The sequence below is a fragment of the Eucyclogobius newberryi genome, unplaced genomic scaffold (assembly GCF_026437365.1).
Source record: "Eucyclogobius newberryi isolate DKJ021-1_F unplaced genomic scaffold, fEucNew1.0.hap1 SCAF_16, whole genome shotgun sequence".
Classification (NCBI taxonomy): Eukaryota; Metazoa; Chordata; class Actinopteri; order Gobiiformes; family Gobiidae; genus Eucyclogobius; species Eucyclogobius newberryi.
Genome location: NW_027315790.1, coordinates 34,971,697 through 34,989,608, shown reverse-complemented (window position 1 = coordinate 34,989,608; position 17,912 = coordinate 34,971,697). Strand labels below are relative to the sequence as shown.

The 17,912-nt window shown below is 48.9% G+C and overlaps 1 protein-coding gene across 1 annotated transcript in view; it reads right to left on the bottom strand.

Moving 5' to 3' along the window:
- LOC140362237 (F-actin-uncapping protein LRRC16A-like) overlaps positions 1-17,912 on the bottom strand; it is a 57,494-nt gene that overhangs the window by 676 nt on the left and 38,906 nt on the right. Inside the window, exons 27-35 of the mRNA XM_072448332.1 lie at positions 17,802-17,889; positions 13,819-13,980; positions 12,711-12,980; positions 12,384-12,508; positions 12,013-12,319; positions 4,240-4,398; positions 3,996-4,170; positions 2,470-2,586; positions 250-381 (exon numbers count right to left, since the gene is read on the bottom strand). Of these exons, the coding sequence (XP_072304433.1) occupies positions 250-381; positions 2,470-2,586; positions 3,996-4,170; positions 4,240-4,398; positions 12,013-12,319; positions 12,384-12,508; positions 12,711-12,980; positions 13,819-13,980; positions 17,802-17,889 (1,535 nt within the window). The remainder of the gene's footprint in view (positions 1-249; positions 382-2,469; positions 2,587-3,995; positions 4,171-4,239; positions 4,399-12,012; positions 12,320-12,383; positions 12,509-12,710; positions 12,981-13,818; positions 13,981-17,801; positions 17,890-17,912) is intronic.

Genomic DNA, 17,912 nt, shown 5'->3' with positions numbered 1-17,912 from the left:
ATAAACAACAACCACACAAACAACAACACAAACAAATAAAAGAGCATAAACAACAACAACAACAACAACAACAACAACCACCACCACACAAAACAACACAAACAACAACATAAACAACAACACAAACATCAACACAAACAACAACACAAACAAGAACATAAACAACAACCACACAAACAACATAAACAAGAACACAAACAACAACAACAATACAAACAACAACAAAAACAATAACACAAACACAAACACCGTGGTTCAGGAGGGACGTTGCTGTCTCTTGCTCGTCCCTCGTCTCACACTCTGGACTCAGACACGTTCTGTTGCCGACGGCAACGTTTCCCAGACTCACAGGAAACGAGAACGTGTCGCTGTCGGACGCACCTGAAAACAACAGAGGGAGGCGGGGTCATGTGACTGGAGTGGCTTTGGGCCTGAGGCGGGGTCATGTGACTGGAGTGGCTTTGGGCCTGAGGCGGGGTCATGTGACTGGAGTGGCTTTGGGCCTGAGGCGGGGTCGTGTGACTGGAGTGACTTTGGGCCTGAGGCGGGGTCATGTGACTGGAGTGACATTGGGCTTGAGGCGGGGTCATGTGACTAGAGTGACTTTGGGCCTGAGGCGGGGTCGTGTGACTGGAGTGACTTTGGGCCTGAGGCGGGGTCATGTGACTGGAGTGACATTGGGCTTGAGGCGGGTTCATGTGACTGGAGTGACTTTGGGCCTGAGGCGGGGTCATGTGACTGGAGTGGCTTTGGGCCTGAGGCGGGGTCATGTGACTAGAGTGACTTTGGGCCTGAGGCGGGGTCGTGTGACTGGAGTGACTTTGGGCCTGAGGCGGGGTCATGTGACTAGAGTGACTTTGGGCCTGAGGCGGGGTCGTGTGACTGGAGTGACTTTGGGCCTGAGGCGGGGTCATGTGACTGGAGTGACTTTGGGCCTGAGGCGGGGTCGTGTGACTGGAGTGACTTTGGGCCTGAGGCGGGGTCATGTGACTGGAGTGACATTGGGCTTGAGGCGGGGTCATGTGACTGGAGTGACTTTGGGCCTGAGGCGGGGTCGTGTGACTGGAGTGACTTTGGGCTTGAGGCGGGATCGTGTGACTGGAGTGACTTTGGGCCTGAGGCGGGGTCGTGTGACTGGAGTGACTTTGGGCCTGAGGCGGGGTCATGTGACTGGAGTGACTTTGGGCCTGAGGCGGGGTCATGTGACTGGAGTGACTTTGGGCCTGAGGCGGGGTCATGTGACTGGAGTGACTTTGGGCTTGAGGCGGGGTCATGTGACTGGAGTGACTTTGGGCTTGAGGCGGGGTCATGTGACTGGAGTGGCTTTGGGCCTGAGGCGGGGTCATGTGACTAGAGTGACTTTGGGCCTGAGGCGGGGTCATGTGACTGGAGTGACTCTGGGCCTGAGGCGGGGTCATGTGACTGGAGTGGCTTTGGGCCTGAGGCGGGGTCATGTGACTGGAGTGGCTTTGGGCCTGAGGCGGGGTCATGTGACTGGAGTGGCTTTGGGCCTGAGGCGGGGTCGTGTGACTGGAGTGACTTTGGGCCTGAGGCGGGGTCATGTGACTGGAGTGACATTGGGCTTGAGGCGGGGTCATGTGACTAGAGTGACTTTGGGCCTGAGGCGGGGTCGTGTGACTGGAGTGACTTTGGGCCTGAGGCGGGGTCATGTGACTGGAGTGACATTGGGCTTGAGGCGGGTTCATGTGACTGGAGTGACTTTGGGCCTGAGGCGGGGTCATGTGACTGGAGTGGCTTTGGGCCTGAGGCGGGGTCATGTGACTGGAGTGGCTTTGGGCCTGAGGCGGGGTCATGTGACTAGAGTGACTTTGGGCCTGAGGCGGGGTCGTGTGACTGGAGTGACTTTGGGCCTGAGGCGGGGTCATGTGACTAGAGTGACTTTGGGCCTGAGGCGGGGTCGTGTGACTGGAGTGACTTTGGGCCTGAGGCGGGGTCGTGTGACTGGAGTGACTTTGGGCCTGAGGCGGGGTCATGTGACTGGAGTGACTTTGGGCCTGAGGCGGGGTCGTGTGACTGGAGTGACTTTGGGCCTGAGGCGGGGTCGTGTGACTGGAGTGACTTTGGGCCTGAGGCGGGGTCATGTGACTGGAGTGACTTTGGGCCTGAGGCGGGGTCATGTGACTGGAGTGGCTTTGGGCTTGAGGCAGGGTCATGTGACTGGAGTGACTTTGGGCTTGAGGCGGGGTCATGTGACTGGAGTGACTTTGGGCCTGAGGCGGGGTCATGTGACTGGAGTGGCTTTGGGCCTGAGGCGGGGTCATGTGACTGGAGTGACTTTGGGCTTGAGGCGGGGTCATGTGACTGGAGTGACTTTGGGCCTGAGGCGGGGTCGTGTGACTGGAGTGGCTTTGGGCTTGAGGCGGGGTCATGTGACTAGAGTGGCTTTGGGCCTGAGGCGGGGTCATGTGACTGGAGTGACTTTGGGCCTGAGGCGGGGTCAGGACCTACATTGTGGCTGAAACTGACCGTCCACAGGAGACGACACAGAGACACTGCAGACTTTGTCCTGCTCTGACAGCGCCCTCTTCAGGCGAGGAGCAGGAAGTGGAGCAGAAACACACTCTTCTGGAAAACAACAGCAAGAAGAAAGTCCTAGTTTAGTCCTGGTTTAGTCCTGGTTTAGTCCTGGTTTAGACCTGGTTTAGACCTGGTTTAGCACCTGGTTTAGCACCTGGTTTAGTCCTGGTTTTGACCTGGTTTAGACCTGGATTAGCACCTGGTTTAGCACCTGGTTTAGTCCTGGATTAGCACCTGATTTAGTCCTGGTTTAGACCTGGTTTAGTCCTGGTTTAGTCCTGGTTTAGACCTGGTTTAGACCTGGTTTAGTCCTGGTTTAGACCTGGTTTAGTCCTTGTTTAGACCTGCTTTAGTCCTGGTTTAGACCTGGTTTAGACCTGGTTTAGTCCTGGTTTAGACCTGGTTTAGTCCTGGTTTAGTCCGGGTTTAGACCTGGTTTAGACCTGGTTTAGTCCTGGTTTAGTCCTGCTTTAGTCCTGCTTTAGTCCTGGTTTAGTCCTGGTTTGGACCTGGTTTGGACCTGGTTTAGTCCTGGTTTAGACCTGGTTTAGTCCTGGTTTAGTCCTGGTTTAGTCCTGGTTTAGTCCTGGTTTAGACCTGGTTTAGTCCTGGTTTAGACCTGGTTTAGTCCTGGTTTAGTCCTGGTTTAGTCCTGGTTTAGACCTGGTTTAGTCCTGGTTTAGACCTGGTTTAGACCTGGTTTAGCACCTGGTTTAGTCCTGGTTTAGTCCTGGTTTAGACCTGGTTTAGACCTGGTTTAGCACCTGGTTTAGTCCTGGTTTAGTCCTGGTTTAGACCTGGTTTAGACCTGGTTTAGTCCTGGTTTAGACCTGGTTTAGACCTGGTTTAGTCCTGGTTTAGACCTGGTTTAGTCCTGGTTTAGACCTGGTTTAGACCTGGTTTAGTCCTGGTTTAGACCTGGTTTAGTCCTGGTTTAGACCTGGTTTAGACCTGGTTTAGTCCTGGTTTAGACCTGGTTTAGTCCTGGTTTAGTCCTGGTTTAGTCCTGGTTTAGTCCTGGTTTAGACCTGGTTTAGTCCTGGTTTAGACCTGGTTTAGTCCTGGTTTAGTCCTGGTTTAGTCCTGGTTTAGACCTGGTTTAGTCCTGGTTTAGACCTGGTTTAGACCTGGTTTAGCACCTGGTTTAGTCCTGGTTTAGTCCTGGTTTAGACCTGGTTTAGACCTGGTTTAGCACCTGGTTTAGTCCTGGTTTAGTCCTGGTTTAGACCTGGTTTAGACCTGGTTTAGTCCTGGTTTAGACCTGGTTTAGACCTGGTTTAGTCCTGGTTTAGACCTGGTTTAGTCCTGGTTTAGACCTGGTTTAGACCTGGTTTAGTCCTGGTTTAGACCTGGTTTAGTCCTGGTTTAGACCTGGTTTAGACCTGGTTTAGTCCTGGTTTAGACCTGGTTTAGACCTGGTTTAGTCCTGGTTTAGACCTGGTTTAGTCCTGGTTTACCCTGCAGACTTGCTGGACTTGGACTCGTGGGTCCACTGGAGGTGGAAGTTCTGGGTCTGGATCTTGGAGCTGGTTCTGGTCTGGACTCTTCTGGATCTGAGGGGGGTGGGGCTTTATCTGGAGTCTGACCTTTGACCTCGGCTCCGCTCGACTCTGGTTTTGTCTTTGCCTCCGACTGGAGTTAAAAAAAAGATTGTTATTATTTTTTTTGTTATGAGTGACGATGATTGGTGCAGAGTCTGACCTTGTGAGCCAGTTTGGCCTTTATCTCGGCCATAAGCCCCGCTCCCAGGACTGGCACGCCCATGTGACGAGGACCAGCAGGAGCTGGAAGGGCATCTGGCTCCTTCTCAGGTCTGGACTCTGCTCCTGAGGCTGGATCCTCACGTTCATGGGTTTGTTCCTAAGACAAGACCAAGATTTGACTTCATCGAAATGATACTCCTTAAAAACTCGAGATGAAACTGAAGAACGTGAAGAACGAGAAGAACGGGAAGAACGGGAAGAACGAGAAGAACATGAAGAACGAGAAGAACGGGAAGAACGAGAAGAACATGAAGAACGAGAAGAACGAGAAGAACGGGAAGAACATGAAGAACGAGAAGAACGTGAAGAACGAGAAGAACGTGAAGAACATGAAGAACGAGAAGAACGTGAAGAACGAGAAGAACGGGAAGAAAAAGAAGAACATGAAGAACGAGAAGAACGTGAAGAACGAGAAGAACGGGAAGAACAAGAAGAACATGAAGAACGAGAAGAACGTGAAGAACGTGAAGAACGTGAAGAACGAGAAGAACGAGAAGAACGAGAAGAACGAGAAGAACGAGAAGAACATGAAGAACGAGAAGAACGAGAAGAACATGAAGAACGTGAAGAACGAGAAGAACGTGAAGAACGAGAAGAACGTGAAGAACATGAAGAACGTGAAGAACGAGAAGAACGGGAAGAACAAGAAGAACATGAAGAACGAGAAGAACGTGAAGAACGAGAAGAACGGGAAGAACGGGAAGAACGAGAAGAACATGAAGAACGAGAAGAACGGGAAGAACGAGAAGAACATGAAGAACGAGAAGAACGGGAAGAACGAGAAGAACATGAAGAACGTGAAGAACGAGAAGAACGGGAAGAACATGAAGAACGAGAAGAACGTGAAGAACGAGAAGAACGTGAAGAACATGAAGAACGAGAAGAACGTGAAGAACGAGAAGAACGGGAAGAAAAAGAAGAACATGAAGAACGAGAAGAACGTGAAGAACGAGAAGAACGGGAAGAACAAGAAGAACATGAAGAACGAGAAGAACGTGAAGAACGAGAAGAACGAGAAGAACGTGAAGAACGAGAAGAACGAGAAGAACGAGAAGAACGAGAAGAACGAGAAGAACATGAAGAACGAGAAGAACGGGAAGAACGAGAAGAACATGAAGAACGTGAAGAACGAGAAGAACGGGAAGAACATGAAGAACGAGAAGAACGTGAAGAACGAGAAGAACGTGAAGAACATGAAGAACGAGAAGAACGTGAAGAACGAGAAGAACGGGAAGAACATGAAGAACGAGAAGAACGTGAAGAACGAGAAGAACGGGAAGAACAAGAAGAACATGAAGAACGAGAAGAACGTGAAGAACGAGAAGAACGAGAAGAACGTGAAGAACGAGAAGAACGAGAAGAACGAGAAGAACGAGAAGAACGGGAAGAACGGGAAGAACGGGAAGAACGAGAAGAACGTGAAGAACGAGAAGAACGTGAAGAACGAGAAGAACGTGAAGAACGAGAAGAACATGAAGAACGAGAAGAACGTGAAGAACGAGAAGAACGAGAAGAACGTGAAGAACGAGAAGAACGAGAAGAACGAGAAGAACGAGAAGAACATGAAGAACGAGAAGAACGTGAAGAACGAGAAGAACGGGAAGAACGAGAAGAACGTGAAGAACGAGAAGAACGAGAAGAACGTGAAGAACGAGAAGAACGAGAAGAACGAGAAGAACGAGAAGAACATGAAGAACGAGAAGAACGGGAAGAACGAGAAGAACATGAAGAACGTGAAGAACGAGAAGAACGGGAAGAACATGAAGAACGAGAAGAACGTGAAGAACGAGAAGAACGTGAAGAACATGAAGAACGAGAAGAACGTGAAGAACGAGAAGAACGGGAAGAACAAGAAGAACATGAAGAACGAGAAGAACGTGAAGAACGAGAAGAACGAGAAGAACGTGAAGAACGAGAAGAACGAGAAGAACGAGAAGAACGAGAAGAACGGGAAGAACGGGAAGAACGGGAAGAACGAGAAGAACGTGAAGAACGAGAAGAACGTGAAGAACGAGAAGAACGTGAAGAACGAGAAGAACATGAAGAACGAGAAGAACGTGAAGAACGAGAAGAACGAGAAGAACGTGAAGAACGAGAAGAACGAGAAGAACGAGAAGAACATGAAGAACGAGAAGAACGTGAAGAACGAGAAGAACGTGAAGAACGAGAAGAACGTGAAGAACGAGAAGAACGTGAAGAACGAGAAGAACGAGAAGAACGAGAAGAACATGAAGAACGAGAAGAACGTGAAGAACGAGAAGAACGTGAAGAACGTGAAGAACGTGAAGAACGTGAAGAACGAGAAGAACGTGAAGAACGAGAAGAACGGGAAGAACAAGAAGAACATGAAGAACGAGAAGAACATGAAGAACGAGAAGAACGTGAAGAACGTGAAGAACGTGAAGAACGTGAAGAACGAGAAGAACGAGAAGAACGAGAAGAACGAGAAGAACGTGAAGAACATGAAGAACGAGAAGAACGTGAAGAACGAGAAGAACGGGAAGAACGAGAAGAACGTGAAGAACGAGAAGAACGTGAAGAACGAGAAGAACGGGAAGAACAAGAAGAACATGAAGAACGAGAAGAACGTGAAGAACGGGAAGAACAAGAAGAACATGAAGAACGAGAAGAACGAGAAGAACGTGAAGAACGAGAAGAACGGGAAGAACGGGAGGAACGGGAAGAACGAGAAGAACGAGAAGAACGTGAAGAACGTGAAGAACGGGAAGAACGGGAAGAACGAGAAGAACGAGAAGAACGTGAAGAACGAGAAGAACGTGAAGAACGAGAAGAACGGGAAGAACAAGAAGAACATGAAGAACGAGAAGAACATGAAGAACGGGAAGAACGGGAAGAACGAGAAGAACGAGAAGAACGTGAAGAACGAGAAGAACGGGAAGAACGAGAAGAACGAGAAGAACGAGAAGAACATGAAGAACGGGAAGAACGGGAAGAACGAGAAGAACGAGAAGAACGTGAAGAACGAGAAGAACGGGAAGAACGAGAAGAACGAGAAGAACGAGAAGAACGAGAAGAACGTGAAGAACGGGAAGAACGAGAAGAACATGAAGAACGGGAAGAACGAGAAGAACGAGAAGAACGAGAAGAACGTGAAGAACGAGAAGAACGGGAAGAACGAGAAGAACATGAAGAACGAGAAGAACGGGAAGAACGAGAAGAACGAGAAGAACGTGAACAACGTGAACAACGAGAAGAACGAGAAGAACGTGAAGAACGAGAAGAACGTGAAGAACGTGAAGAACGAGAAGAACGGGAAGAACGTGAAGAACATGAAGAACGAGAAGAACGGGAAGAACGAGAAGAACATGAAGAACGGGAAGAACGGGAAGAACGAGAAGAACGAGAAGAACGTGAAGAACGTGAAGAACGAGAAGAACGGGAAGAACGAGAAGAACGAGAAGAACGAGAAGAACGTGAAGAACGAGAAGAACGGGAAGAACGAGAAGAACGAGAAGAACGTGAAGAACGAGAAGAACGGGAAGAACGAGAAGAACGAGAAGAACGAGAAGAACGTGAAGAACGGGAAGAACGAGAAGAACATGAAGAACGAGAAGAACGGGAAGAACGAGAAGAACGAGAAGAACGTGAAGAACGAGAAGAACGGGAAGAACTAGAAGAACATGAAGAACGAGAAGAACGGGAAGAACGAGAAGAACGAGAAGAACGTGAAGAACGTGAACAACGAGAAGAACGAGAAGAACGTGAAGAACGAGAAGAACGAGAAGAACGTGAAGAACGTGAAGAACGAGAAGAACGGGAAGAACGAGAAGAACATGAAGAACGAGAAGAACGAGAAGAACGTGAAGAACGAGAAGAACGAGAAGAACGTGAAGAACGAGAAGAACGTGAAGAACGAGAAGAACATGAAGAACGAGAACGAGAAGAACGTGAAGAACGTGAAGAACGTGAAGAACGAGAAGAACATGAAGAACGAGAAGAACGAGAAGGACGTGAAGAACGAGAAGAACGAGAAGAACGTGAAGAACGAGAAGAACGTGAAGAACGTGAAGAACGAGAAGAACATGAAGAACGAGAAGAACGGGAAGAACGAGAAGAACGAGAAGAACGAGAAGAACGTGAAGAACGTGAAGAACGTGAAGAACGAGAAGAACGAGAAGAATGTGAAGAACGAGAAGAACGAGAAGAACGTGAAGAACGTGAAGAACGAGAAGAACGGGAAGAACGAGAAGAACATGAAGAACGAGAAGAACGAGAAGAACGTGAAGAACGAGAAGAACGAGAAGAACGTGAAGAACGAGAAGAACGTGAAGAACGTGAAGAACATGAAGAACGAGAACGAGAAGAACGTGAAGAACGTGAAGAACGTGAAGAACGAGAAGAACGAGAAGAACGTGAAGAACGAGAAGAACGAGAAGAACGAGAAGAACGAGAAGAACGTGAAGAACGAGAAGAACGTGAAGAACGAGAAGAACGTGAAGAACGAGAAGAACGAGAAGAACGTGAAGAACGTGAAGAACGTGAAGAACGAGAAGAACGAGAAGAACGTGAAGAACGAGAAGAACGTGAAGAACGAGAAGAACGAGAAGAACGTGAAGAACGTGAAGAACGAGAAGAACGTGAAGAACGAGAAGAACGAGAAGAACGAGAAGGACGTGAAGGACGAGAAGAACGAGAAGAACGTGAAGAACGAGAAGAACGTGAAGAACGAGAAGTACCTGAAGAACCTGAAGAACGAGAAGAACGTGAAGAACGAGAAGAACGTGAAGAACGAGAAGAACGTGAAGAACGAGAAGAACGTGAAGAACGTGAAGAACGTGAAGAACGAGAAGAACGAGAAGAACGAGAAGAACGTGAAGAACGAGAAGAACGTGAAGAACGAGAAGAACGAGAAGAACGTGAAGAACGTGAAGAACGAGAAGAACGTGAAGAACGAGAAGAACGAGAAGGACGTGAAGGACGAGAAGGACGTGAAGGACGTGAAGGACGTGAAGAACGAGAAGAACGAGAAGGACGTGAAGAACGAGAAGAACGTGAAGAACGTGAAGAACGAGAAGAACGAGAAGAACGTGAAGAACGTGAAGAACGTGAAGAACGAGAAGAACGTGAAGAACGTGAAGAACGAGAAGAACATGAAGAACGAGAAGAACGAGAAGAACGAGAAGAACGTGAAGAACGCGAAGAACGAGAAGAACGTGAAGAACGAGAAGTACGAGAAGAACGTGAAGAACGAGAAGAACGTGAAGAACGTGAAGAACGTGAAGAACGTGAAGAACGAGAAGAACGTGAAGAACGGGAAGAACGTGAAGAACGAGAAGAACGAGAAGAACGAGAAGAACGTGAAGAACGGGAAGAACGAGAAGAACATGAAGAACGAGAAGAACGGGAAGAACGAGAAGAACGAGAAGAACGTGAAGAACGAGAAGAACGGGAAGAACTAGAAGAACATGAAGAACGAGAAGAACGGGAAGAACGAGAAGAACGAGAAGAACGTGAAGAACGTGAACAACGAGAAGAACGAGAAGAACGTGAAGAACGAGAAGAACGAGAAGAACGTGAAGAACGTGAAGAACGAGAAGAACGGGAAGAACGAGAAGAACATGAAGAACGAGAAGAACGAGAAGAACGTGAAGAACGAGAAGAACGAGAAGAACGAGAAGAACGTGAAGAACGAGAAGAACGTGAAGAACGAGAAGAACATGAAGAACGAGAACGAGAAGAACGTGAAGAACGTGAAGAACGTGAAGAACGTGAAGAACGTGAAGAACGAGAAGAACATGAAGAACGAGAAGAACGAGAAGGACGTGAAGAACGAGAAGAACGTGAAGAACGAGAAGAACGTGAAGAACGAGAAGAACGTGAAGAACGAGAAGAACGAGAAGAACATGAAGAACGAGAAGAACGGGAAGAACGAGAAGAACGAGAAGAACGAGAAGAACGTGAAGAACGTGAACAACGAGAAGAACGAGAAGAACGTGAAGAACGAGAAGAACGAGAAGAACGTGAAGAACGGAGAACTTGAAGAACGAGAAGAACGGGAAGAGAAGACGTGAAAAGAACGAGAAGAACGTGAAGAGAACGAGAACGAAACGAGAAGAACGTGAAGAACGAGAAGAACGAGAAGAACGTGAAGAACGAGAAGAACTGAGAAGAACGAGAAGAACGAGAAGAAACGAGAAGAACGAGAAGAACGTGAAGAACGAGAAGAACGTGAAGAACGTGAAGAACGAGAAGAACGAGAAGAACATGAAGAACGAGAACGAGAAGAACGTGAAGAACGTGAAGAACGTGAAGAACGAGAAGAACGAGAAGAACGTGAAGAACGAGAAGAACGAGAAGAACGAGAAGAACGAGAAGAACGTGAAGAACGAGAAGAACGTGAAGAACGAGAAGAACGTGAAGAACGAGAAGAATGAGAAGAACGTGAAGAACGTGAAGAACGTGAAGAACGAGAAGAACGAGAAGAACGTGAAGAACGAGAAGAACGTGAAGAACGAGAAGAACGAGAAGCGAGAAGAACGTGAAGAACGAGAAGAACGTGAAGAACGAGAAGAACGAGAAGAACGTGAAGAACGTGAAGAACGAGAAGAACGTGAAGAACGAGAAGAACGAGAAGAACGAGAAGGACGTGAAGGACGAGAAGAACGAGAAGAACGTGAAGAACGAGAAGAACGTGAAGAACGAGAAGAACGTGAAGAACGAGAAGAACGTGAAGAACGAGAAGAACGTGAAGAACGAGAAGAACGTGAAGAACGAGAAGAACGTGAAGAACGTGAAGAACGTGAAGAACGAGAAGAACGAGAAGAACGAGAAGAACGTGAAGAACGAGAAGAACGTGAAGAACGAGAAGAACGTGAAGAACGAGAAGAACGTGAAGAACGTGAAGAACGTGAAGAACGAGAAGAACGAGAAGAACGAGAAGAACGTGAAGAACGAGAAGAACGTGAAGAACGAGAAGAACGAGAAGAACGTGAAGAACGTGAAGAACGAGAAGAACGTGAAGAACGAGAAGAACGAGAAGGACGTGAAGGACGAGAAGGACGTGAAGGACGTGAAGGACGTGAAGAACGAGAAGAACGAGAAGGACGTGAAGAACGAGAAGAACGTGAAGAACGTGAAGAACGAGAAGAACGTGAAGAACGAGAAGAACGTGAAGAACGAGAAGAACGTGAAGAACGTGAAGAACGTGAAGAACGAGAAGAACGTGAAGAACGTGAAGAACGAGAAGAACATGAAGAACGAGAAGAACGAGAAGAACGAGAAGAACGTGAAGAACGAGAAGAACGTGAAGAACGAGAAGTACGAGAAGAACGTGAAGAACGAGAAGAACGTGAAGAACGTGAAGAACGTGAAGAACGTGAAGAACGAGAAGAACGTGAAGAACGGGAAGAACGTGAAGAACGAGAAGAACGAGAAGAACGAGAAGAACGTGAAGAACGTGAAGAACGAGAAGAACGTGAAGAATAACTTTTGATGGTCGACTCCTGAGGACGAGTCTCTCCAGTTCAGGTGAACCGGGCGAGCTGCGTGAAAGTTTGTAAAAGTATAAAGTTTAAAAATGTTCAAATCTCAGAGATCTGGCAATTTCCCCATTGGAATAACATGGGAAGTTTCTGTCATCGCTACGGCAACGACCTAACAAATATGAGCGGTGCCTTGCGCTTCGTGCTTTGCTTTACGCAGATAATCGGCCTCATTATGTAATTATTATAAACATTCTGGTCCCACGCACCATCTCGTCGCCGGTTCCACACTCCAGCTCTTTGTGTTTCGGCTCAGGAGACGCTGTGGGCGAGTCAGGGCACAGCTCCTCCTCCTGGACACCAGGGGGCGCAGCGGCAGGACCAGCAGGGGGCGCAGCGGCAGGACCAGCAGGGGGCACAGCGGCAGGACCAGCAGGGGGCGCAGCGGCAGGACCAGCAGGGGGCGCAGCGGCAGAGGCTGCAGGGGACTTTTCCGAGCGAGATGTTCGAGACTTGATGTAGCTGAAGAAGCCGCTCTTGCGCTTCTTCTCTGAGCAGCTGAGCGGCGCCGCTCGTCTGCAGGAGAAACATTTACACGTTTGTCTCGTGACAGTTCCAACGTTAAACGTCTCGTTCTCACTTGAAGCTGAGTTTGGAGACGGTTTTGGAGAAGAAGTCGTCCAATCCTTCGTCCACTTTCTCCATTAAACGATTCAGCTCCGAGTCCACGACACCAGCGACACAGCATCGAGCAGCAGTCAAATGCTTCTCTTCTGCACATGCTCAGTTAGAGCTTCTCTTCTGCACATGCTCAGTTAGAGCTTCTCTTCTGCACATGCTCAGTTAGAGCTTCTCTTCTGCACATGCTCAGTTAGAGCTTCTCTTCTGCACATGCTCAGTTAGAGCTTCTCTTCTGCACATGCTCAGTTAGAGCTTCTCTTCTGCACATGCTCAGTTAGAGCTTTACCTTGCTTCTGGAGGGTTTGGTCCGGTTCTTGGGTCTGGGTCTGGACTTGGTGTGGTGCTCCAGAGTCTGGATCTGGACCAGGGGCAGGTCAGACAAAGGGGGTGGGGCTTCAACTCTATCCAATGGCGTGGCAGCGTGCGTGGGAGGAGGCGGGTCTTCGATGTGGATGGGAACCTGCTCCAGAGCTTTGTCCAGGTCGAACTCCATCTCAAAGGCCACGGACACTGGGCGGAGCATCCGCACCAGGATGCTCCGCCTCTTGGACTTCATCTGAGGACAAAGACAAGGACCACTAAGATAAACTTTACTGTTGCCGTGGAAACATTGATCAGTTTAACACTTTGACCCAGTTTTTTTATCAGGAAACATTTTATATTCAAATATTAAATTAACTCAAATATTAAATTATTTTGTTTCATTGACTTCAGACGAATGTGGGCGTGTCAGAGGAGCTCTGACCAATCAGAGCACGAGCTGTACAAGCTACATAAACCACTTTAGCCACAGCATCAGACCTTAGTCTCTCTTGGTCATTTTTTAACACTTGTGGAACCCTGTGGGCCCCGTGGGCTCGTGTTAGCTCCTGCGGGCCCCTTTGGGCCCCTGTCAGCCCCTGTGGGCCCCGTGGGCTCGTGTTAGCTCCTGGGGGCCCCTTTGGGCCCCTGTCAGCCCCTGTGGGCCCCTGTTAGCCCCTGTGGGCCCCGTGGGCTCGTGTTAGCTCCTGCGGGCCCCTTTGGGCCCCTGTCAGCCCCTGTGGGCCCCTGTTAGCCCCTGTGGGCCCCGTGGGCTCGTGTTAGCTCCTGCGGGCCCCTTTGGGCCCCTGTCAGCCCCTGTGGGCCCCTGTTAGCCCCTGTGGGCCCCGTGGGCTCGTGTTAGCTCCTGCGGCCCCCTTTGGGCCCCTGTCAGCCCCTGTGGGCCCCTGTTAGCCCCTGTGGGCCCTTGTTAGCCCCTGTGGGCCCTTGTTAGCCCCTTGTTAGCCCCTGTGGGCCCTTGTTAGCCCCTGTGGGCCCTTGTTAGCCCCTGTGGGCCCTTGTTAGCCCCTGTGGGCCCCTGGGGTTTTCTCACAGACTGAACACTAGTCAGGTCTAAATAGAGGCCGTGGTCGTACCACACTGGAGTCTGAGTCGGTGGAGAACTTCCTGTCCAGAACCACTTCCTCTTCCTGTTTCTCTGTTTCCTGTTGTGGAAGTAGTTCAGTTTCATCGATGACCTCAGGCTCCGAAGGCGTATCCTTCTCCAGAGGACGAGCTTTACGCTTCACGTGATCCGACTGTGAGAACACGAGAGAACAGGAGAGAACACGTGAGAACACGTGAGAACACGTGAGAACACGAGAGAACACAAGAGTACACGAGAAGAACACGAGAAGAACACGAGAAGAACACGAGAAGAACACGTGAGAACACGTGAGAACACGTGAGAACACGAGAGAACACAAGAGTACACGAGAAGAACACGAGAAGAACACAAGAGTACACGAGAAGAACACGAGAAGAACACGAGAGAACACGTGAGAACACGAGAGAACAGGAGAGAACACGAGAGAACAGGAGAGAACACGTGAGAACACGAGAGAACACGTGAGAACACGAGAGAACAGGAGAGAACACGTGAGAACACGTGAGAACACGTGAGAACACGAGAGAACACAAGAGTACACGAGAAGAACACGAGAAGAACACGAGAAGAACACGAGAAGAACACGTGAGAACACGTGAGAACACGTGAGAACACGAGAGAACACAAGAGTACACGAGAAGAACACGAGAAGAACACGAGAGAACACGTGAGAACACGAGAGAACAGGAGAGAACACGAGAGAACAGGAGAGAACACGTGAGAACACGAGAGAACACGTGAGAACACGAGAGAACAGGAGAGAACACGTGAGAACACGTGAGAACACGTGAGAACACGAGAGAACACAAGAGTACACGAGAAGAACACGAGAAGAACACGAGAAGAACACGAGAAGAACACGAGAGAACATGAGAGAACACGTGAGAACACGTGAGAACACGTGAGAACACGAGAGAACACAAGAGTACACGAGAAGAACACGAGAGAACACGTGAGAACACGTGAGAACACGAGAGAACACGTGAGAACACGTGAGAACACGTGAGAACACGTGATAACACGAGAGAACACGTGAGAACACGTGAGAACACGTGAGAACACGAGAAGAACACGAGAGAACACGTGAGAACACAAGAGAACACGTGAGAACACGTGAGAACACAAGCGAACACGTGAGAACACGAGAGAACACAAGAGTACATGAGAAGAACACGAGAAGAACACGAGAGAACACGTGAGAACACGTGAGAACACGTGAGAACACGAGAGAACACAAGAGTACACGAGAAGAACACGAGAAGAACACGAGAGAACACGTGAGAACACGAGAGAACACGTGAGAACACGTGAGAACACGTGAGAACACGAGAGAACACGTGAGAACACGTGAGAACACAAGAGAACACGAGAAGAACACGAGAGAACACGTGAGAACACGAGAGAACACGAGAAGAACACGAGAGAACACGTGAGAACACAAGAGAACACGTGAGAACACGAGAGAACACGAGAAGAACACGAGAGAACACGTGAGAACACAAGAGAACACGTGAGAACACGTGAGAACACAAGAGAACACGTGAGAACACGTGAGAACACGAGAGAACACGAGAGAACACGTGAGAACACGTGAGAACACGAGAGAACACGTGAGAACACGTGAGAACACAAGAGAACACGAGAAGAACACGAGAGAACACGTGAGAACACGAGAGAACACGAGAAGAACACGAGAGAACACGTGAGAACACAAGAGAACACGTGAGAACACAAGCGAACACGTGAGAACACGAGAGAACACGAGAAGAACACGAGAGAACACGTGAGAACACAAGAGAACACGTGAGAACACGTGAGAACACAAGAGAACACGTGAGAACACGTGAGAACACGAGAGAACACGAGAGAACACGTGAGAACACGAGAGAACACGAGAAGAACACGAGAGAACACGTGAGAACACAAGAGAACACGTGAGAACACGTGAGAACACAAGAGAACACGTGAGAACACGTGAGAACACGTGAGAACACGAGAGAACACGAGAGAACACGAGAGAACACGTGAGAACACGAGAGAACACGTGAGAACACGTGAGAACACAAGCGAACACGTGAGAACACGTGAGAACACGAGAGAACACGAGAAGAAGACGTGAGAACACGAGAGAACACGTGAGAACACGTGAGAACACGTGAGAACACGAGAGAACACGAGAGAACACGTGAGAACACGTGAGAACACAAGCGAACACGTGAGAACACGTGAGAACACGAGAGAACACGAGAAGAACACGAGAGAACACGTGAGAACACAAGAGAACACGTGAGAACACGTGAGAACACAAGAGAACACGTGAGAACACGAGAGAACACGTGAGAACACGAGAGAACACGAGAGAACACGAGAAGAACACGAGAGAACACGTGAGAACACAAGAGAACACGTGAGAACACGTGAGAACACAAGAGAACACGTGAGAACACGTGAGAACACGAGAGAACACGTGAGAACACGTGAGAACACGTGAGAACACGAGAGAACACGTGAGAACACGAGAGAACAAGTGAGAACACGAGAGAACACGTGAGAACACGAGAGAACACGTGAGAACACGAGAGAACACGAGAGAACACGTGAGAACACGTGAGAACACGTGAGAACACGAGAGAACACGTGAGAACACAAGAGTACACGTGAGAACACGTGAGAACACGTGAGAACACGTGAGAACACGAGAGAACACGAGAAGAACACGAGAGAACACGTGAGAACACAAGAGAACACGTGAGAACACGTGAGAACACGAGAGAACACGTGAGAACACGTGAGAACACGTGAGAACACGAGAGAACACGTGAGAACACGTTAGAACACGAAAGAACACGAGAGAACACGAGAGAACACGTGAGAACACGTGAGAACAAGTGAGAACACGTGAGAACACGTGAGAAAACGAGAGAACACGAGAGAACACGAGAGAACACGTGAGAACACAAGAGAACACGAGAAGAACACGAGAGAACACGTGAAAACACGAGAGAACACGAGAGAACACGTGAGAACACGTGAGAACACGAGAGAACACGTGAGAACACGAGAGAACACGTGAGAACACGTGAGAACACGTGAGAACACGAGAGAACACGTGAGAACACAAGAGAACACGAGAAGAACACGAGAGAACACGTGAGAACACGTGAGAACACGAGAGAACACGTGAGAACACAAGAGAACACGAGAAGAACACGAGAGAACACGTGAGAACACGAGAGAACACGTGAGAACACGTGAGAACACGTGAGAACACGAGAGAACACGTGAGAACACGTGAGAACACGTGAGAACACGAGAGAACACGTGAGAACACAAGAGAACACGAGAAGAACACGAGAGAACACGAGAGAACACGTGAGAACACGAGAGAACACGAGAAGAACACGAGAGAACACGTGAGAACACGTGAGAACACGTGAGAACACGAGAGGAACACGAGAGAACACGAGAGAACACGAGAGAACACGAGAGAACACAAGAGAACACGAGAAGAACACAAGAGAACACGTGAGAACACAAGAGAACACGTGAGAACACGTGAGAACACAAGAGAACACGTGAGAACACGTGAGAACACAAGAGAACACGTGAGAACACAAGAAGAACACGAGAGAACACGAGAGAACACGTGAGAACACAAGAGAACACGTGAGAACACGTGAGAACACGAGAGAACACGAGAAGAACACAAGAGAACACGTGAGAACACAAGAGAACACGTGAGAACACGTGAGAACACAAGAGAACACGTGAGAACACGTGAGAACACGAGAGAACACGAGAAGAACACGAGAGAACACGTGAGAACACGGGAGAACACGTGAGAACACGTGAGAACACGGGAGAACACGTGAGAACACGTGAGAACACGTGAGAACACGAGAGAACACGTGAGAACACGAGAGAACACGAGAGAACACGAGAGAACACGAGAGAACATAAAGGTGATGGTACCAGAATGTTCTGAGACTGAGACAGAGATTCCAGGATCTCGTCCACGATTTGGTCCGACAGAAACGACGCCATGTTCAGCTTCACCTCACTGAGAAACACAACCGGATCAGA